General features: G+C 34.6%; 3 protein-coding genes across 3 annotated transcripts in view; 1 reads left to right on the top strand and 2 right to left on the bottom strand.

Moving 5' to 3' along the window:
• LOC127833933 (eukaryotic translation initiation factor 2A-like) overlaps window positions 1-22778 on the bottom strand; it is a 97343-nt gene that overhangs the window by 32471 nt on the left and 42094 nt on the right. The gene's annotated exons all lie outside the window — the stretch shown is intronic.
• On the bottom strand, window positions 1073-10031 carry LOC127833942 (aldo-keto reductase family 1 member B1-like). The gene is made up of 3 exons (XM_052359467.1): window positions 9989-10031; window positions 4212-4354; window positions 1073-3501 (listed from the first exon to the last, which is right to left on the bottom strand). Exons 2-3 carry the CDS (start codon window positions 4337-4339, stop codon window positions 2652-2654), a joined length of 978 nt encoding a protein of 325 aa, XP_052215427.1. The 5' UTR covers window positions 4340-4354; window positions 9989-10031; the 3' UTR covers window positions 1073-2651.
• On the top strand, window positions 10065-16737 carry LOC127833939 (uncharacterized). The gene is made up of 2 exons (XM_052359463.1): window positions 10065-10171; window positions 15151-16737. The coding sequence occupies exon 2, from the start codon at window positions 15169-15171 to the stop codon at window positions 16444-16446; it is 1278 nt and encodes a 425-aa protein (XP_052215423.1). The 5' UTR covers window positions 10065-10171; window positions 15151-15168; the 3' UTR covers window positions 16447-16737.

Below are 22778 nucleotides of genomic sequence, written 5' to 3'. Positions count from 1 at the left end.
AAAAAAAGTCTGATAAAGGGAGACAATTCAAAATGTGCATTGTTACTGATTGTTCATAGTTAGCCCCATTGTTTCAAAATCAATCTATTTTTAGTTGTGGCGACCTTGACCTTGGAGATATCAACGTAATTCTTTCACGCGACACACCGTCCAATGATGGTGAACAAATGTGCCAAATTATTTTAAAATCTCACAATAAACGACAAAGTTATGGCCCGGACAAGCTTGTTCTGCCCGCCCGCCGACATTCGCCAATCTAATAACCAATTTTTTCCTTCGGAAAACCTGGTTAAAAACTGTAATGAATAGTATGGACTGTGTAACAAAGTCAGATGCCCATGCCTAAATGCTTGAATATTCTACCGCTTTGATAGTATAATCATGTACCTTTTTAATTAATGACCTGTTAGATCCCTATATGATTTTAATTATAATATATATCATTTAAGGCATATCAAAGGAAATCTTCGGCTAAACAACAGGTCAGAGATAAGAGACTTCTTCAGTGATCACACACCAGGAATGCATGCCAATCGAAATGTGATACTAGTTCTCAAAAGACACATAGATCAGCACATTTGTAGTCATCATTCATGTAGATAGGCATTCGTCAGTTATCTTAAATAATGGCTCTGAAGACGTGTGAATCGTTTGATGAATATTTTTGGTTTATACAAAAATATGGATTTCTGTTGAATTGAATATGGATATGTACAAACAGCATAAAACCAGAACAGCCTGAGAGTAACTCGCAGTCTGTTCAGATTTTATGCTGTTTGCTGCTCATCGGTATCTATGGTTTGGAGATGAAGCCTTAAAAACTTGAATCTAGTAAGAAAGGTCTTAAATTGAATATAACTTTCTAAGGGACTACAATTGCGTGAAAAGACGTAACTTAGTGGTAAAGGGTTAAACAATTTTGTAAAAAGACTAATGCAAATTGTAGTCAGTAAAAAAGTTCACAACCATGCAAGCCATTTACTTTCAAAACATGGTATTTCCATGTACATGTACACTACTTTACATTGCAGCTGCAAACCTTGTGGTGGGGTTGATTATAACAATAAGGCTGTTGGACAGCTTGATTATTTAATGTCATGAAATATATATCATTGCAATATAACAAATATATACAGCACCGTATAAAGCTGTAGTATCACGTAAGTGATCATCTAATTCTAGTAAACATGGTGTATAAAACCATACAATAATTATGCAACTAGCCAGAGGTAGAATAAACTACTAAAATATATGAATAAACAGTGATGCCAATATCAACTGATGTTAAATACCATGCATGATCAGTACACCATAAGCTACAGCATAAAAGGACGACACATGTAAACTATCACTGAGTCAAAATAATAGCTATTCTGAAGATTTTTCTAAGACGAATGTAATTATACTAATTAACCAAAGTTTTTTTTTTAAAACACAAGGGACAATCCAGTGAAACATGTCTGTAATGTAAACTGATACATGTTGTTGATGGACCTCACAGTCTAAAACATGGATGTTATTTACTCAGATATTTTTATTCCTTCATTCTGTGTTAGGTTTTATTTTCATAAAAAAAACACATGAAGTATGTTAACTGAACAAGAATAGCACCAATTTAATAAATACAAGCACCTAAGTAGCATAATCACAACCTTCAACACATCATTAATACAATCTACTAGCAGACAAACAATGCTGACCGGCTGATATTTTACATTGAAAAATATGCTTTAGATCACATAAAATAAAAATACATTACTTCAATTCTCCTTACAATTATTCACTTCCCTTTATTATCTTTTATTCTTTTCAGAATTCAAAAAAAATTCATCTACTCCCTCCTTTATATTCAACGTGAGTATGTACAATCAAATAACTGATTTAAGTTTAAATCCAAGTTAAAACCCCTTTATTTTAGCTCAATTGAATTGAAAGCTTAAGGCTTATCTAACACTCTTAAATCTGTTTTCTGGGTAGAACCAGTACTTGGTGTATTTGGCCGTGATCTATAGAATGCTCTCACCGTGGGGATCAAACACATGACCTCCTGGTTGCTAGGTGGACATAATATTAACTACGCCACGGCGACTTTAACCTTGGTGATGAAATAACGAAAATAACTGATTACCATAGTTACATAAACACAACCAAATTAAATAATTCTAAACATATTTCTCTGTTTAAAATGGAATAAAAGTTACATTCTAAGAACAAATATTGCTCTTTAACACTAAATAAGCTGGTTTTATACCACCAATTCAAGAATCATCCGTTCCAGCAAGAAATCTTTCGACATTGGGACAAAGCCGCATAATACTGTTTGAGGTCTAGGAAAAAAGTTACATAATTCTGGCAATTATGGCCAGCAAAAACATGTCAAGTAAAATTGATTAGTTTATCAATCAGACTGAATTTAATACTTTCATACAGACACTAAATTAACCTTGACTTCACAGCTGACAATCATTTGTTACAACTTATAGAAGATGCCAACAACTTGTTCACTTGTAAATATTGATGTATGCTGAGTTGTGTTTTCTTTGTCAATTTTTCAGCAGCCTGCAAAGTTCAGCATTCTAATCTGCCTTTCAATAAAGTAAATGCAAGATCATTCACACTTAAAAAACTGATTTGACATTGATAATCATGTCTTAAAATGGTTCGCCTGCCTTTGGAAAACAGGGATGCTTAAGGAACGGCTTGAAAACAAAATATCTCACATTCTTGTCAAATGACTTCATCTTCTGAATGTCTGAAGAATCAAGTTCAAAATCAAGCACTTTGATATTTTCTTTAAGTCTATCAAAACTGGCTGTTTTTGGTATGGCGCACAAGTTTTGCTGGAGTAAGAACCGAACCAAAACTAATGCAGAGGACACATTATATTTTTTTGATATTTCTTTCACATTATTGTCCTCAAGAAGGATTTCAAATTCGTTTTCTGGTACAATATGTCTTGCTGGTCTAGTAGGGGAACCAAGAGGACTGTATGCTGTAACCACTGTGCCATACTTGCTTAAAAAGTCCCGCAAAACCTTCTGTTGATAATAAGCATGGCATTCAAGTTGCACATTCTGAGGTAGAATTTTGGCAGTAGCAAGAATTTGTTCGGTCTGTTTCAATGAAAAGTTTGATAATCCTATGGACTCGACGTGACCATCAGTGACTAGTTTTTCCATCGCTCGCCAGGTTTCATTCAGATCATAAACTTCGAAATCCAAGGAACCGTCTGGAAGGCATGGACGCAGGTTTCCGTTTCTGTGATTTTTCAAACCCCATGGTGAATGTATCAGAAACATGTCAACATACCGGAGTTTCAATTTCTCTAGTGACTCCTCCAAACTCAACTTCACGGCTAATGGATGCATGTAAACACTGGCAAGTTTTGTTGTAACAAAGAGGTGTTTACGCTGACAGATATTGTGTTTCTCCACATGATGAAGAGCAGCGCCAACATTCTGTTCATTTTCATAGGCCTGGGCTGTATCAATATGCCTGTAACTGAAATTCAGAAGAAAGCTTATTATATGATATCCCTTGCCGAATAAATTTTGTTTATTGATGGGTGCAGAACTAAAAGAAAAGGTAATTTGAAGGGTTGTGCCTTTTCATGTTCAAAGCTTGTATAGTATCTCAGATAAAGCCCTGAAAAGTAACATCATACAAATACTAAGGGCAATAACTCTGATTAAAGAAAGTGTAGAGTTATGACTCTTGTGTATGGTACTTCTCCTTATTTATATATATAAACACATTCAACTTGCATGTTGAAATCTTATATCTTTAGTCTGAGGTATAGCCTTGAAAAGTGATATCATTAAAAAACAACAAAGGGCAATAACTCTTATTTAAGAAAGGGTTGTGGGTCTTGTGCATGACACTTCTCCTAATTGATATATATACACATATGATGTTTCATGTTGAAATCTTGTATAGTATCATAAGTCTCCATAGTATTTAAATTCCAAACTGTTCAGCATGGAGTAACTAAACATTATCAGATAGGACAGTAACACAATTAAGATATAACTGAACTAAAGTCTGTGGACATTGTCTGACAAATTCTGGCATAGTGATAATTGTTGTAGGTCACCACATTACATTTTCTACATCAATTTTTATTCAGGTATAACGACTTGAGAACAAATAACTGTTTTTCTTTGTACTTTAACATTAAAAAAATCTTGGAAAAACCCTGGATGCATGCATACCCTAGTTGAACAGCCCTTTGAACAATCTCCTGACATAGCCCTCCTGAGAGAAGGTAGGTCCCAACCCCCAGCCGTGGCATAGTGTGGCCATTCTTCAACATCAACGGTTTCAGCATACTGCTGGTCATCTTGACTCCTGAATACTGCAATGTAAAAACAGATTCCACAAATCCAACACAGTTTTATTTGGAGTATGAGTATACTGAAATCAACTTATCTGTTTGTCCATCTACATGTATTAGGGATATCAAACTGTTTTTGCATCAATCACTTAATTTACGTTTTCAAACCCGTTTTGAACATCAAACAAAAAGAATGGTTGTTACCTATATACATGTAATATGGTCTGTATAGCATTGGTGAAGAATTAACTAGAAAGATCTCACTAGTTTAATCATATCTTTGCGACTTTTGTTTTATTTAACAAAAAAGACCCACAATCTAGGCCTAACTTGTTTCAGAACAAGAGCTGTCACCATAGGATGACTTATGCCCCCTATAAACGCTTGATAGAAGTTATGAGCATTTTTCGAAACCTAAACACAGATTTCGAAACCTAAACGCGGACCCTAAGTTCAAGGTCACAGGGGTCACAATTTGTGTGCGTATGGAAAGGCCTTGTCCGTATTCACATGCATACCAAATATAAATGTTATATCTCAATGGACATAGAAGTTATGAGCATTTTTCGAAACCTAAACGCAGATTTCGAAACCTAAACGCGGACCCTAACTTCAAGGTCAAGGTCACAGGGGTAAAAAAATTTGTGCGTATGGAAAGGCCTTGTCCATATACACATGCATACCAAATATGAAGGTTATATCTCAAAGGACACAGAAGTCATGAGCATTTTTTTAAACCTATACGTAGATTTCGAAACCTTAACGCGGACCCTAAGTTCAAAGTCAAGGTCACAGGGGTAAAAAATTGTGTGCGTATGGAAAGGCCTTGTCCATATACACATGAATACCAAATATGAAGGTTATATCACAAGGGACATAGAAGTTATGAGCATTTTTCAAAACCTATATGCAGATTTCGAAACCTAAACGCGAACCCTAAGTTCAAGGTCAAGGTCACAGGGGTAAAAAAAATTTGCGTATGGAAAGGCCTTGTCCATATACACATACATGCATACCAAATATGAAGGTTATATCTCAAGGAACATAGAAGTCATGAGCATTTTTCAAAACCTAAACGCAGATTTCGAAACCTAAACGCGGACCCTAACTTCAAGGTCAAGGTCACAGGGGTAAAATTTTGTGTGCGTATGGAAAGGCCTTGTCTATATACACATCCATACCAAATATGAAGGTTATATCTCAAGGGACATAGAAGTTATGAGCATTTTTCGAAACCTAAACGCAAAGTGTGACGGAAAGACAGACAGACAGACCGATCACTTTATGCCACCTTTTCTTCGAAAAGGGGGCATAAAAATGTAAAATGCATATCCTTAAACAACTTAAGGTGAAAACATAAAAACACATAGATCTATCCATGAAAGCAACACATAATAACTAACTTGAACCTGTAGATGTATGGAAAACGCATTTATAACTCAGTTTTTAAATGCCACTTATTAGAGTATCGCGTTTTGATGAGATAGTTTCTATGCAGTTACTCGCTATCAACATGATATTTCTAGGTCTTTGTAATCAATTCTCAAACATATACATACAAGCTACTCAGTTATGTTGATAATTTTACTTTTGAAAACACCACACACCAGAGGGCCCTTGATATATACGGAATATTACGCTAGTCAATTGTTCCAAGAGTTTGTATAACTCGAGTGGCTTGTGTGATGACGTATCACACGAGAGGCGGAGCCTCGAGTGTGATGCGAAATAGCACAAGCCACGAGAGTGATACAAACTCTTGAAACAATTGACTTGCGTAATATTCCTTTTATTATATACAACAACTAACGAAAACAGTTAACAATTGTATTTTTTACTTTAACAAGCAAATTTGTTAAATTGATATCCCCCGCCAATATGCTTCTGGACACAAAAGTGTTATATTTGACACTCAAAAAAGCATTTTTTCAAGATACAAAGGGTCATAACTCCTTTATTATCCAATGGTGTACAATGCCATTGAACGTGCATCATCCTAATCCATATATATATATATATACTCATACCAAGTTTCAATGAAATCCGCCAAAGCACTTCCAAGATATGGCTCCGGACACAAAAAAGCATTTTTCCAAGATACAAAGGGCCATAACTCTGTTATTAACAGATGGTGTACAATGCCATTAGGTGTGCATCATCCTCTTATCCATATATATACTCATACCAAGTTTCATTGAAATCCGCCAAAGCACGTCCAAGATATGGCTCTGGACACAAAAGTGACACTCAAAAAAGCATTTTTCAAGATACAAAGGGCCATAACTCCTTTATTATCCAATGGTGTACAATGCCATTTGGGGTGCATCATCCTCTTATCCATATATATACTCATACCAAGTTTCAATGAAATCCGCCAAAGCACTTCCAAGATATGGCTCCGTACACAAAAAAGCATTTTTCCAAGATACAAAGGGCCATAACTCTGTTATTAACAGATGGTGTACAATGCCATTAGGCATGCATCATGCTCTTATCCATATTTATACTCATACCAAGTTTCATTGAAATCCGCCAAAGCACTTGCAAGATATGGCTCCTGACACAAAAGTGTCAGACGGAAGGACGGATGGATGGACGTAGGAGTCGGATGGATGGACGGACAATGCCAAAACAATATCCCTCCACCAATGGCGGGGGATAACAAAACTGACAAAACAATGACTAAAACGGTACGGCATAGTTTATTTAAGCCGCGTATGAATACAATTTATGTAAATTTACGTGCAAACAATCGAACCGGGAAAACACAGTTTTCCGACACGCTTACATTCATGCCATCGTTAATCCAATGTTTATAACAATTATGTTGACAACTTTAATCCGATGTTTATAACAAAAACGTTGAAACAATATGCACTTCCACTTCTATCTTCCATGTCTTTATCAAAACTTAGTTTAATTTGTATTCCTATCGAAATATACATTTATGCATGATAAACACACAATCCTTAATACGTTTTGAATTTGTTCGATGTTTTTAACAAATAGTTTACTGTTAAAAAACACCACGTCCAACAGGTCCTTAAATTCCATAGAGTTTAGATAAAGCTATTGTGTTTCGTCACAGAAATGACGTCACACGTTGTACTACGTAATATATTTCGTTATATAAAATATTTCTATTTTCGATGCGCGTAATGTGACGTAATGTGACGTCATTAAATGGGTCGAAGTAGTCCGGCTAGTATGGTAATATGGAATTGGAAACAGCAAGTAGCGTAATACGTGATTTTTTATATCAACGATTGATACCTGTATTTTGTTAAAAGCATTAAACAGGTATATAATAAAACTCGAGATATAACACTGGCCAGAGTCTTGAATTGATGTTTCCAATATTTTTGTTATTGATTGATTTATCTTTGCATTGTAGGTCTAGATCATTATCTACATCTACATGTTTACGTCCAAACAATCAATTGCCGATTTATATAATCACTGGGCGGCGCTGTCAGAGAGACAGTTGTTAAATAGAAAAATGTAGAGTAAGTTAACAAGTACAAGAAATATCTTTTAAAAAAGATATACGGCGTTGATTGTGGTAGGAGTTGGTGAAAGGTAAAGAGTTCAATAAATGAGATCAAAGATTATAGCGAATGTTCATTTAACATTGCTGAATCATAGTTATTGGTAGCCAGCAAAAGGCAATTTATCAAGGCATCATCTATTAACCATTTCAAGAAGTGTAATAGCTCCATACTGTTCTTTTGAATGTTCAAGTTTGCATGACCTGCACATGGGGCACTAATGGCTGAGAATCCTACTGTGTCTGATTCTCCACATCAAATTCATTTTAATCAGTCAATGTCTGGCACAAAGTAAATCATTAAAAGGAGGAGAAGTCACTTCGCCTTCATGAAATTAATGTGCGAAGTGAAGATTAATTTGGCAGAGAAATCGCCCATTTCGCCCACTTGTGAGACCCCTGTTTCTGGTCTAAAGAAAATTCCAGTTCACCTAGTTCACGCCATAGCATCTATATTATATATAATAATGATTATTGTACTGGCCGAAAACTGACCCTGATACCTTGCGGGTTGGAATGCAATGCATTAAAGGGAGGCCACGCTTCCACTGCTGGAACGACAGCTTGTTTAAACCGTAATACTTTTACATGTTAAATGTTCAATTTCGAAAACAATTTAAAATGGTTTGGCCAAAACAAATATCAGGATAGGGAAAAACGATACTTTTATGAACTTAAATATACTAGTACACAGACAGGAATATGGAAGTAATATCTAAATATGAGAACATAGCCTTTAAGTACAAACGCTCTGGCGCTGGCAATCCTCTGAAAATAAAAGGTGCACGCACAAACTGTATTGATGTCGAGAGTTGAGTGTAAAACTGTTCTATCTATCAAGCCTTTTCATTAGAGATCAAATTGTTTCATGCTGAACACGCAGTAAAACAGTGTTACAAAGACGTGTTCATTTTTCCAATGTTCTGGTGGTATGTTCAAATCAGCCAATTGAATAAATGAAGTGTATTCATTCGTATCTAGCCGCAGGAAATTTTATTTGAATTTTATTGGACACTTACTAAGGTCAGGTAAGGTGAAACGCTGGCTTATACAGCTACGCCAAAAAAGGTAAAAACAGTATTTTACAGTTAAAATAGAGCAGCAGATAGATTACATGTTGACCACCACCAGCCTCTCTGTGAAGATATCGAGGCAGGGGCTAGATTAGTCAATATAAATTGCCGCCATAGAGTCTTTTGATGATTTTTGCTTTGGCAGACTCTTGTTCAGATTTATTCTGAACGCGAATTATTTCAGCTAGGGCTAGATTTGACTTTACGGCTTAGATTGGTGGAGTATTCCACAGTCTTATGGTCCTAGGGGAGTAAGAGTTAGAATGAAATCAAAAAGACACTGATGCAACAAATGGTTAAATCACACCATTGTTAATGAAACATGATATGATTACCGGTATATTTATTGAGGGGCGAACTGTACGGGGCGAACCGCTAAGTGGCAAGTTCATTAAAGCGGCCTTTTCACAGATTTTGGCATATTTTGAAGTTTGTCATTATAGGCTTTATATAGATAAATGTAAACATTAGATCTCAAAAGCTCCAGTAAAAAATCAAGAATAAAATTAAAAAAAGGAAAAAAAAAGTAGCCGGTACCAGAGCATGAACCAGTGACCCCCGGAGTCCTGGAGTTAGTCTAAAGTAAAAACGCATTAGCCCTCTTGGCTATTCCGCCGGATATACACAGTTTAAGTATTTTATTCCTTATTTAAGCAATCTTCGTAGCTCCGTAAATTTAAACGACAACAACAGAACTTTCCAAATTATTCAATCGTTTCGCGTTGCAACGCTTAATAATTTTTAGGTTTTCATATCGTCAAAAGATACATATAATGGCTATTTTGGACTATGGTAAATGTTCAGTAATACTGTTTCCTCACAAATATCATAACTAAAACGAAAATTTGCGAATCTGAAACAACTTTTTTCAATTTTGTCAATTTACCAAACCGTGAAAAGATCCCTTTAACGCCCATCCAAGAACTTCACATGAAGGGTTGTGTATAGACAGTGTTTTACAATCGTAAAAATGAAAACAAAAACGCAATATAAATATAACATATATTATAAGCAGTTTAGTGCATTGAAACTTACTACATGTACATCTAGATTAAAATCGAACAATTTGTTGTTGTTGTTGTTGTTGTTGAATAAGTTGTTGTTGTAGTTCAGATTGGAGGAAGTAGCTAATAACTTTACATTTTAAATTGGCATACAGATGATATGTGTATTAATCCACAGATTGCGTGAAATGTAATTCATTTGAAATAACCGCAGGTAAATTTATGCATTGAGACCATTAAACCTAACTCTGTAGTATCCAAAATGCATGTTATTTAGAATTTTAGCTTAGAAAATGTGAAAATCTGCTTTATTAAAAAAAAACGTAAATTTTAGTAGCCACTATGAATACAGTATGATTATGTAGCTGCCAATTATGGATTTCGCCGTGGGTTATTTTTGCTTCTGGCAAGGCTAAAATAGATTAAACACTAATTTTGTTGTTCATGAAAAGCAATCCAAGTTAACATGGTTTATGGACGTTTCGTGCCACTACCAGTTCGTGCCACAGATATTTGTGTTGAAAAGGAGTAGACGTTTCATCCCACGGATAATATATAGGCGGATAGGTGTGAATAATGCCGTATAGGTGTGAATGATATTGGGGGTGTACATTAATGTAGAAAATTACAACGATGTTAACAATTATAATTGTAAATAACAAAAATAAAATGATTTATTGTTAGTATACAAATATGTGTACATAGTTCGTTATGTTCAATAAATATTAATCATAAAGTGTTGTTATTTTTTATGCATCATGTGTACCGGGTATGTGTATGTAAAAATAAAATAAAAAATATTTGTGCATAGTTCATTATGTTCATTATGTTTAAAAAATATAAAACATGAAGTGCTGTTATTTTTTATGCTTCATGTGTATGCACTATGTACATAAATAATAATATAACACAAATGAACAATAATACAATTTATTCAATAAAGACCTAATAAAAATGATGTTGGTCTTTTACTTGTAGGAAAAGCTTATGCTTTACTATCGCCTCACAAACTATAAATTAGCGGTAAGTGCCTTTAAGTAATTAGCAAACAATGAATTACCGACTTGGACCAATTAGTAAACAACTCACTGCTTTAATGATGATTCAAACTGTGTAATGAATAAAATGTCAATTTATTGAAAATGTTTGAATATATTTATGTAATCAATCTAGATATTGTTAAAATGTATGTATGCATTCCCATTTGATATTGTTAATGTATAATATAAAAAAGTATAGTAAATCTTGTTTAGTTTTTTTGTTTCTTGTAATGAATATACCGGTAATGTAAATTTATTGAAAATGTTTGAAAATATTTATGTTATCAATTTAGATATGTAAATGTATTATAAGAAGCATGTAAATTGACTCTTAAACATTTTTGTTCATGTAATTAAAAATAAATCTTGAAATCGCAGAATACTTTTAAACTGAAATAATAATCTTGAAATAAAACAATGTTGATTTAACATTGAACAGATGTTACAATCAAAGGTGCGAAAGTTTCCCGTAATGATTCACACCTATACGGTATTATTCACACCTATCTGCTTATATATCAGTGGGACGAAACGTCCAATGCCCTCTTACACAAATATCAGTGGCACGAACTGGTAGTGGCACGAAACGTCCAGCACCCGTTAACATCTGGCTGTACTTAACAAGTTATTCTTTAAACTCCACATCATGGTTTGAAGTTTAATGTAATATGGAATGAATTTTTATAATAAGATATTTAGAATTTCCATTAGCGTTATTTGTTAAGAAATATTTCTTGTTTGGTTCATGAATAATTCTCAATTATGTGATCATTGTCAACTGATTAATAATGATCACAGTGCCTATACCTTGTGATGATTGGGAAAATTATTAGTCCCTAGATGGACTATCATTCATACCACGTGACTTTTTAAGATCTGTGTTGGGAGAATAAAGCGCGACCCAGTTAACATTTTTTATGATGTCTTTTAAAATATTTCACCATTTTTAATGGGATAAAGTGGAGAGCCCGCTCATTCGTGAGAATTTCTATAGGTATCATGATCTATTTAAACAAATAAGTATTTTTATGCCCCCCTTCGAAGAAGAGGGGGTATATTGCTTTGCTCATGTCGGTCTGTCGGTCGGTCTGTCTGTCGGTCGGTCTGTTGGTCCGACCACCAGGTGGTTGTCAGACGATAACTCAAGAACGCTTGGGCCTAGGATCATGAAACTTCATAGGTACATTGATCATGACTCGCAGATGACCCCTATTGATTTTGGGGTAACTAGGTCAAAGGTCAAGGTCACGGTGACCCGAAATAGTAAAATGGTTTCCGGATGATAACTCAAGAACGCTTAGGCCTAGGATCATGAAACTTGATAGGTAGATTGATCATGACTCGCAGATGACCCCTATTGGTTTTCAGGTCACTAGGTCAAAGGTCAAGGTCACAGTGACCCGAAATAGTAAAATGGTTTCTGGATGATAACTCAAGAACGCTTAGGCCTAGGATCATGAAACTTGATAGGTAGATTGATCAGGACTCGCAGATGACCCCTATTGATTTTGAGGTCACTAGGTCAAAGGTCAAGGTCACAGTGACCCGAAATAGTAAAATGGTTTCCGGATGATAACTCAAGAACGCTTAGGCCTAGGATCATGAAACTTGATAGGTAGATTGATCATGACTCGCAGATGACCCCTATTGATTTTCAGGTCACTAGGTCAAAGGTCAAGGTCACGATGACCCGAAATAGTAAAATGGTTTCCGAATGATAACTGAAGAACGCTTATTCCTAGGATCATGAAACTTGATAGGTAGAATGATCATGACTCACAGATGACCCCTATTGATTTTCAGGTCACTAGGTCAAAGGTCAAGGTCACGGTGACCCGAAATAGTAAAATGGTGTCCGGATGATAACTCAAGAATGCTTATGGCTAGGATCATGAAACTTCATAGGTACATTGATCATGACTGGCAGATGACCCCTATTGATTTTCAGGTCACTAGGTCAAAGGTCAAGGTCACAGTGACAAAAAACATATTCACACAATGGCTCTCACTACAACGGAGAGCCCATATGGGGGGCATGCATGTTTTACAAACAGCCCTTGTTTCAGTAAAGTGCATTGACCGCGCATTTGTAATATGAAGTCCCCACACTGATCCGACATTTTTCTAACCGTTCAAACCATATCTCCTTTAACCCTGAATAGTTTGAAGGATTTTCATGAACTTTACTAAAATATTTAGGTCATTACGCCGATGGGCAGAAGGCGTTAGTCAGTCATGCTGGTCCATGGTCAAGTTAAAGTGTCAAGGTCAAAGTTTTTAGCCTCCATTTTCCTGTCAGCGCAAAATTTTGTACACCTGATGGTGATGATAATGATGACAACCAGTGGAAATAAGGTCTCATTGGCCACCTTGCACTGTGTATTTGCTATCAAAAACAAATAATATTATTTTTTCTGCACAAACCCAGCCGGCCAGGGTAAATTTGACCTTCTTTGGCTTAAAATTAAATATTTCCCACTGATAGGTCACAGGGGCAGGTCAGCACATAAGGTACTGGTAGTCGTGAAGACTCAGCAATGACCTGTAAATAAACTCTGACATTATGACTCTTGATTCCAGATTATTATTTTTATGCCCCCCTTCGAAGAAGAGGGGGTATATTGCTTTGCTCATGTCGGTCGGTCTGTCGGTCAGTCCGTCCACCAGGTGGTTGTCAGACGATAACTCAAGAACGCTTGGGCCTAGGATCATGAAACTTCATAGGTACATTGATCATGACTCGCAGATGACCCCTATTGATTTTGAGGTCACTAGGTCAAAGGTCAAGGTCACGGTGACCCGAAATTGTAAAATGGTTTTTGAATGATAACTCAAGAACGCATACGCCTAGGATCATGAAACTTCATGGGTAGATTGATCATGACTCCCAGATGACCCCTATTGATTTTGAGGTCACTAGGTCAAAGGTCAAGGTCACGGTGACCCGAAATAGTGAAATGGTTTCCGGATGATAACTCAAGAATGCATACGCCTAGGATCATGAAACTTCATGGGTAGATTGATCATGACTGGCAGATGACCCCTATTGATTTTGAGGTCACTAGGTCAAAGGTCAAGGTCACGGTGACCCGAAATAGTAAAATGGTTTTCGGATGATAACTCAAGAACGCATATGCCTAGGATCATGAAACTTCACAGGTAGATTGATCATGACTCGCAGATGACCCCTATAGATTTTGAGGTCACAAGGTCAAAGGTCAAGGTCACGTTGACCCGAAATAGTAAAATGATTTTCGGATGATAACTCAAGAACGCTTTTGCCTAGGATCATGGCACTTCATAGGTACATTGATCGTGACTCACAGATGACCCCTATTGATTTTCAGGTCACTAGGTCAAAGGTCAAGGTCACAGTGACAAAAAACGTATTCACACAATGGCTGCCACTACAACGGACAGCCCATATGGGGGGCATGCATGTTTTACAAACAGCCCTTGTTTCATTTATTTCCTTAACTGTAGCAAAAGCAATATTGGACTAATAAAAAATTGAAAATAAGCGCATATTTCCTAAATATCTCTGTATCAGCGTACCAAGTGTCATCAAACCAGCTTAAGTAATTAATGAGTGAACAAAGGATTCATATTTGGATGAATAGATGGACACATGGACAGTTGGGGATAAACTGTAGTCCTATATGGTAGGCTGGTAGGCGACTTACAAGCTACAACCAGAGGGTACAGATTTGTTTATGGTACAAAGTATGCCTCTCAGAGGCTCGCTTCTTCGCATAATACAAGTTAATAAAAAAGATGATTGGAGTTCAATGATATACATGTACATGTAAGAATTGATTATCTTGCGATATATTGTCGTTTTCAAGGTAATTTTAATCTCAAGCTAATGCACGACTAAAACAGACATTGATGTTCATAATTTATTAGGTATAATATATTTCTTGGAAGGGGCTAAGAAATCTGAATTAGTTGCCAAAAATGATGTTAATTAGTATGTTAGCTCAGAAAGTTTCAAAACCTTCTTTATTTGAAAATACTCAAATATTGTACATACATTTTTGTGACCAATATGAGAATTTAGTAGCCAAATAAAGATTTCTGTAGCGGCTATTTTGGCTACTTGTAACACTAACATAGTAATTTATTTACACAAATCTCAAACTTTTTTCTCCAGAAATGGACATCTGAAAGCATGCAGAATGACCTGTTACCATCTGCGCGTGCGAAGCCAGATAAACTCTCCCTTGAACTGTACAATCAGCTCATCAAGAAACTCAGAGGTCAATGTAGGGAGTCTATGCCAGTGACACAATGTGCGTTTTTGAATAAGTCAGTGGATTCTACGAACATTCAGTCTATGCCATTGACAGAACGTGTGTGTTTGAATAAGTCAGTGGATTCTACAAACATTCATAGTGTGGTATCTGCGCAGAATCCAAAGACTCGAAAACGGCATTCTTCTGGAGAAGTTGTGAGAGCAAAACCGGATGTAAGTGTAATTAAGTTAAGTCTTAATAATGTAGGTAAAAAGGTTACTGGCACTTGCAATGATTTAAAAGTTTTGGAATGTGACAGTGCTACCAATTATGAAGAGGAATGTGTGTCACAAATTTCATGTTCAATTCCGGAAACAAAACATGCATCCTTATTTTCCCAACATGAAGATGACAACAATAGTATCACAGATGAGTTTGAGAGCCATGCTAGTAGATGTATGAAAAACAAATCAAGAACTGGAATATGTTCGTTAAAAAAGAGAAAGTCAAAATGCGTGAATGAAGTCAGTTGTGAACAACACTGTGCTGAAGCACAAAATGAGACTGTAGTGGGAATTGAAACTGGAAAAGACAATAAAGGCGGAGGAAATGCACCAAGCAGTAAGAATAGGTCATTGAAGTGCTTTGGAACTGTCAAACAAATAAACAAAAATAGCCATATGAGTGAAAGTAAAATTTGTTCAGAAAGTGAAAATAGAAAACCTTCAAATTCCAAAAAGAGAGCAAACTTACAAGAAAATGTTAACAATAATTACATTACAAATAAAAGAATAAAGTTAAGCTGTGTCGTGAATAAAGCAAATCTACATACAGAGACAAAGCAGTCGGAACACGATAGTATTACAATGATACATGTTGAGACAAAGGAGCATACTAATACAAATGGTCTCATGCTCAGACAAACTGCACATTCACACAAGCCCAGACCACAGGACAGGTCTGGATTTATGCCCCTAGACGATAGTGGTACTTGGGTTGATGGGATTAGCTCAAGTAAAGATAGAAACTCTGCCAACCACACCATAGATGTATCTGGTGCGCTGGAAAGTATCATGCCTTTAAATGCAGTAACTGAAATACAATATTCTTTCAATAGGAAAGCGAAACTAGCGATTGACAAGGAAAAAGGTCTTCTGAACAGAAGGATGGCCACAAGTAGTATTTGGGAATCTTTGAATGCTCAATATCAATGACATGATCAGATATGCTAACCCAAATTTAACTTTGTTGTGTTATCAAAGATATGCCAATACATGTAGCATCAAATATGTAGTGTTTCAAAAATATGGTACAGGCTTTCTCTTTTTCCTTTCAGACTCATGATATTTTTTCTATTAAAACCTGGACGTAACATTACACCAGCTCAAACGCAACTAATTAATTCAATATGAAATGTAAAATTATTGTTATAATTTATAATTCCTGACTTAGTTATTTGCTTCATGTGTTAATCTTGTTGTTTCATGATTAAATTTGCAAACTTATACTTAGTATACATGTGATTCAGTTTTGTTTCTGTGCATAAACATGTACACATATAATTTAATTAAAGAAATTATTTATATTAAATAGTATTATGTCTCCAATAGGTCAAAGAGTGGGGGACCTAAATGTTTTCGAATTTGTATTTGTCCTGCATATATGTATAAATAATATCAAACAACTGAGCCAAAGTGATGATAGCATAATAAGACAATGCAGACCAGTACGCAGGGGGAGGGGCCCATAGGGCCCCAGCTGGCTGTCAAGTCAGGATTTTTAAAATAATTCACCTACTGCAATTTTTCTCTCATGAAAGGGCCAACAGTACACTTCCCCTCAATTCAAAAGAGGAGATGTGTTTTTAACTTTTAACTCTTAAACCCTTTTTATTGTCCCTGATAAACAAGGGGATTAGCGCTATTATACTCGCTAGTGGAGATAAGCTGTTTTCTTATGGCCTTGTACAAAATTCCCTATCAGTCAATTCCCTCTTGTGATCCTGAATGCTTCGTCTATCGATGGTTGATGTAACACTTTTTTGATTGGCCAAGGAAAGAGAAGCAGCGAATTGAAGCAAACGATTCAGGAGGTCGTAGTCCTGAATATTGCTGACGTTAATAATTTGTGTGAAATTCTATTTCCACAGATATAAATGTAATAAGAAATTGTCCTACATTATGTGACTGTACTAGTTCTAAATATATATATGGTCCAGTTGGACATGTTATTACTGGGGACCTTAATTTCATTCAAAATAAAAACCTTAGAAATTTGCTACGCAGAGGCCCTAAGTACAGACTGCCTATTCCTGTTGATTTTGATGACTGCATTAAGAATATCGTAACATCCTTACATGATTATTGCACTAAATGGTGCAGGAAGGAAAATGCTGAAATTACTGCACTCAATGATTGGAAAACAAAAATATTAAGTATGGCCATGAATAAAATATGTTTTTATGATACACATCCTTTTGCCCTACCACATTCACCTAAATTTAATAAACAAAATCTCTGTAAATTGCTTGAAGACTTAAAATCTAAATTCGTCTTAGTTCCTGCTGATAAGGCTGCTAATAGTGTTATCATAATATGACGAGTGTTTTATGTTCAAACTATTTCACAAGAACTTTCACAAACTACATCATATTGTGAGTACAATAAGCAACCTAATGAAATTATTACCGACCATATTGCCCAATGCATAACGTTAAATGTAATAGTCAATATTACTGACAAGAAATTGCCATCACTTTACTGGATACCTAAATTACATAAGACGCCATATAAAAGTCGTTTTATCGCTAATTCAGTGTCTTGTACCACCAAACAATTATCAGTGTATCTTACATCTGCATTGAGTGCTATTAGATATCATATAGCTAAATTATGTAATAAAGTTTATGAAAATAGTAATATGAACCTATTTTAGTCAATAAAAAACACCTTAGAAGTTATTGATAAAATTGAAAATAAAAAATATAAGGTGTCACAGGTAAGTACTTATGATTTTTCGACACTATATACAACGCTTCCTCACGCTTTAATAAAATCCAAACTTGTTTCTTTGATTGAAAAAACTTTTGCTAGAGAGAAATGTTTGTATCTAGCTTTAAACACTAAAACAGCTTTTTTACTAATCAGATCTTAGATAATTACATCATTTGGACTGGTCTTGACTTTTGTGCAGCACTTAATTTTCTTTTGGATAACTTGTTTGTTGAATTTTTGGTAAAATATTTAAACAAATTATTGGCGTTCCTATGGGTACGAATTGTGCGCCACTTATAGCTTACCTTTTTTATATTGTTATGAAAGCGAATTTATGTTAGAAATATCTTAAACTAAGCAAGTAGATTTGATTAATTGTTTTAACCTTACTAGCAGGTACATTGATGACATACTTAATTTAGATAATCCATTATTTGAACAATATATTCACAAAATCTACCCAAAAGAACTAGTCTTAAATAGATCGTGTATATCCAATACAGACGCTGCGTATTTAGACTTACATTTAACTATTAATAATAATTTGATCAAAACTAGTTTATACGACAAACGGGACTATTTTAACTTTGAAATTGTGAATTTTCCGTTTCTAGATGGCAACATCCCTAAAGGACCTTCCTATGGTATTTACATTTCGCATTTGGTACGTTATGCCAGAGCATGTTCGTGTATTAAAGATTTTAATGATCGTAATCTAATATTAACTAAAAAATTGCTAAAACAAGGCTTTTTGTATCATAACCTTAGAAATAAATTTGCTAGATTTTACTCTAAGTAGGGTGATTTAATTTCAAAATATAATGTTTCTTTAAAATGGCATTTAAATAATGGAATCTCCCATCCATCATTTTACGGAGATGTTTTGAAGCGTGTCCGCAAATTAAAATATGTTAAACCAAATGTTCATATTAAACTTTTCAATTTAATTAACTTGTTTTTATCAAAAGGATACGATGCTTATGTACTTAAAAACACGTGTTTGATGGTTTTCGATTCACTATATCTTTCACCCCTTAAAATTTGGAATCATTAGTGATATTATAGGCATTTTTCACTATTGAATAAAATTGTGTCATTGTGTCGTATGAACAAATCTGCATGAATACTACATTATAGGCATTTTTCACTGTTGAATTAAATTGTGTCATTGTGTCGTATGAACAAATCTGCATGTAAACTACATTTGGACTCAAATCGTACATCAAATCATTTCTGTCTTCAGTTGTCAAAACACCTATATACTGTTTGATTCCAATAATGTCGCTTTAATGGAATTACCATTTGTATTCATTTGCTTCTTAATATTAAATCACCTAAACTTGTTTTATTAGTAGCACAGCCCCATTAATATTTTTATTTAGTACTGCCCTTGGAATTTGTTCACGTCATTATGTCATTATGGATTTTTGTGACGTCATACGACCGACTTTCCCAGTTGTAATCTACATGCATAGGTCATTGAGTTTATAACGTTCCATTTTATTTATATTTTCTCTCTGATAGGCGTTTCTTGTTTGATTTAATTATTTTTAATTTGTTTAGCAGTCACATAAACAACCAAGCTATGTAATATGGAATTTTTACACCCATTATTGCTGCTTCTTCCTGTATTTGCGCGATGATTATCTGAGATATTAACTCTATGATTCTATATTCTCAAATCTTTTCTATAAAGAAGGAATGTAGTTGACAATTGTTAATAGTTTTATTTGATCGTTCGTCAAAAAGTTGTAATTCTGTTACTCTTGTATCTTCAATGCAATTGAGTAATTAAATAGTAATTAAATTGAATGCGTTTTAATTCCCTTTTATTATTGTATAATTTGAGTTACAATGCTATGACGTTAAATTTTATTTACACTTAAATGTATTATGAATATTGCTGGGCCAAGTGTGAGGTTGAGCGCTCTATAACCAGGTTTAATCCCCCAATGCTTTACATTGACCGTTCCAAGGCGGTGACCCCAGCTTTATTCATATTTTGTGTTTATGTTGGTTTGTATTGTGCTGTATTGTGCTGTTTTGTACTGTTTGGGCAATCGGTCACTTGCCTTAAATAAAGGACCTACTAATTGTTTTTAATGAAAATTCAATACTGCTCCAGCAGCTGGAGTTTCACTTCTTTATATTGCATTGCACAACAGTTTGATGTGTGCTGCGTGGATGCAGTAGCGTGTATCCCCGTACATATCTTCGATGTTGTTATATTTTCAGCCTTCAGAGGCTGATGGCGGTATTGTGTTTTTATTATTTTTTAAGAAACCTTGTTTAAGACCTTTCTTATACTTAGATTCTTATACATTCTCTGTACTTATAAAGTAAACATGTATGTTCATCAATTGAGAGTTCTGCAGGTTATACTGAATTTTTACAGACCATTATCTGACAAGCTGCCTCTTACTCTTTTATGTATGTTGACTTGGCAATGTGTATTAATGTGATTATAAGATTGGTGGTTTCGCCAAATAAATAACCTATGGACAGATTGATTACAAAAAACCCGAAAGTTGTTCTCTCACCATTGAGAATTCCGATTACACGTAGTATTCATTTGCCGTTAAATTATAGACAATTACTTTTTTCTAAACCTACAGTCAAATTAAGTTTACTTCGAACATCTTTCATTGGAGGTACTATGCGGCTGGGTTCTAGTTCGCAGCGTAATTTAGCTCCGTGTAATCGGTATCCTACAATAAATAAGTGCAACTCCAGGAAGTGTTTATGTTGCAAGTTTTTAAATATGACCTCTTTTATTCTTTCATCGGTTAATAACCGCAAATTTTCAGTTAATATTAAATCCGATGTCTCATGAAATTCTATGCATGTGGTTTATGTTATTACTTGAAATGTACCCTGTTGTTGTGCGCAATACGTTGGGCAGACGGGTAGATCACTTAAAACACGTTTTAGGGAACATTTTTTTTTAATTAAAAATAACAATAAATTTTATAACTTCATTTACCAGCACTTTAATAAAACAGGTCATAGCGTAACAAATATTTCAATTCAACCTGTGGAGCAACTTATTTTTAATAATAGTACTTCAAGTCAGTGCCAATTAAAAGCAAGGTGCATGTCAGAATTTGAATGGATTAAACGTTTGCAATCAGCTTACCCACTTGGATTAAATGATAATATTCTAAATGTTGGAACAATTTCTAAAAATAAATCCATTAATTCATTTTCTCTGTTTAGTAAACGTCTAAGAAATAAACGTTCACATGGCATTAGGAAAAATGGTAACTTAAGGCGTAAATTTAAACGTCTGCTTTCTTTAAATGATTGCTACACAGTATTACAAAATGGGGGTAAACATAAATTACTAAGTGCACTTTGCTCTCTTTCTGTTTCTTCGTTGGCGCATATTGATAAGGAATGTAAACTTATTTTACTTCAATCTGACCCTCTATATGAATGTGCTTGTATTATTGAATCTTTCACTGACTACTATCTTAAACCTTTTATTGAAAATGTACTTAACAAAACTAGAAATCGTATCAAAATTGAGTTTTTTAACAAAGGTCTTGATTTAATTGACCTTCCTAAAATATTCAATGATAAAAATGTACGTCGGTTGATTCCCCCTTATTTCCGCAATACTGAATCACCACTTATTTGCTACAAATATAGTAAACCTGTAAGAAGTATCGTTTTTAATTATAATTCTATTTCCACAGATATAAATGTAATAAGAAATTGTCCTACATTATGTGACTGTACTAGTTCTAAATATATATATGGTCCAGTTGGACATGTCATTACTGGGGACCTTAATTTCATTCAAAATAAAAACCTTAGAAATTTGCTACGCAGAGGCCCTAAGTACAGACTGCCTATTCCTGTTGATTTTGATGACTGCATTAAGAATATCGTAACATTCTTACATGATTATTGCACTAAATGGTGCAGGAAGGAAAATGCTGAAATTACTGCACTCAATGATTGGAAAACAAAAATATTAAGTATGGCCATGAATAAAATATGTTTTTATGATACACATCCTTTGGCCCTACCACATTCACCTAAATTTAATAAACAAAATCTCTGTAAATTGCTTGAAGACTTAAAATCTAAATTAGTCTTAGTTCCTGCTGATAAGGCTGCTAATAATGTCATCATAATATGACGAGTGTTTTATGTTCAAACTATTTCACAAGAACTTTCACAAACTACATCATATTGTGAGTACAATAAGCAACCTAATGAAATTATTACCGACCATATTGCCCAATGCATAAAGTTAAATGTAATAGTCAATATTACTGATAAGAAATTGCCATCACTTTTCTGGATACCTAAATTACATAAGACGCCATATAAAAGTCGTTTTATCGCTAATTCAGTGTCTTGTACCACCAAACAATTATCAGTGTATCTTACATCTGCATTGAGTGCTATTAGATATCATATAGCTAAATTTTGTAATAAAGTTTATGAAAATAGTAATATTAACCTATTTTGGTCAATAAAAAACACCTTAGAAGTTATTGATAAAATTGAAAATAAAAAATATAAGGTGTCACAGGTAAGTA

The sequence above is a fragment of the Dreissena polymorpha genome, chromosome 6 (assembly GCF_020536995.1).
Source record: "Dreissena polymorpha isolate Duluth1 chromosome 6, UMN_Dpol_1.0, whole genome shotgun sequence".
Classification (NCBI taxonomy): Eukaryota; Metazoa; Mollusca; class Bivalvia; order Myida; family Dreissenidae; genus Dreissena; species Dreissena polymorpha.
The sequence above is the reverse complement of the archived record's forward strand: the minus strand, read 5'-3'. Positions and strand labels throughout refer to the sequence as shown.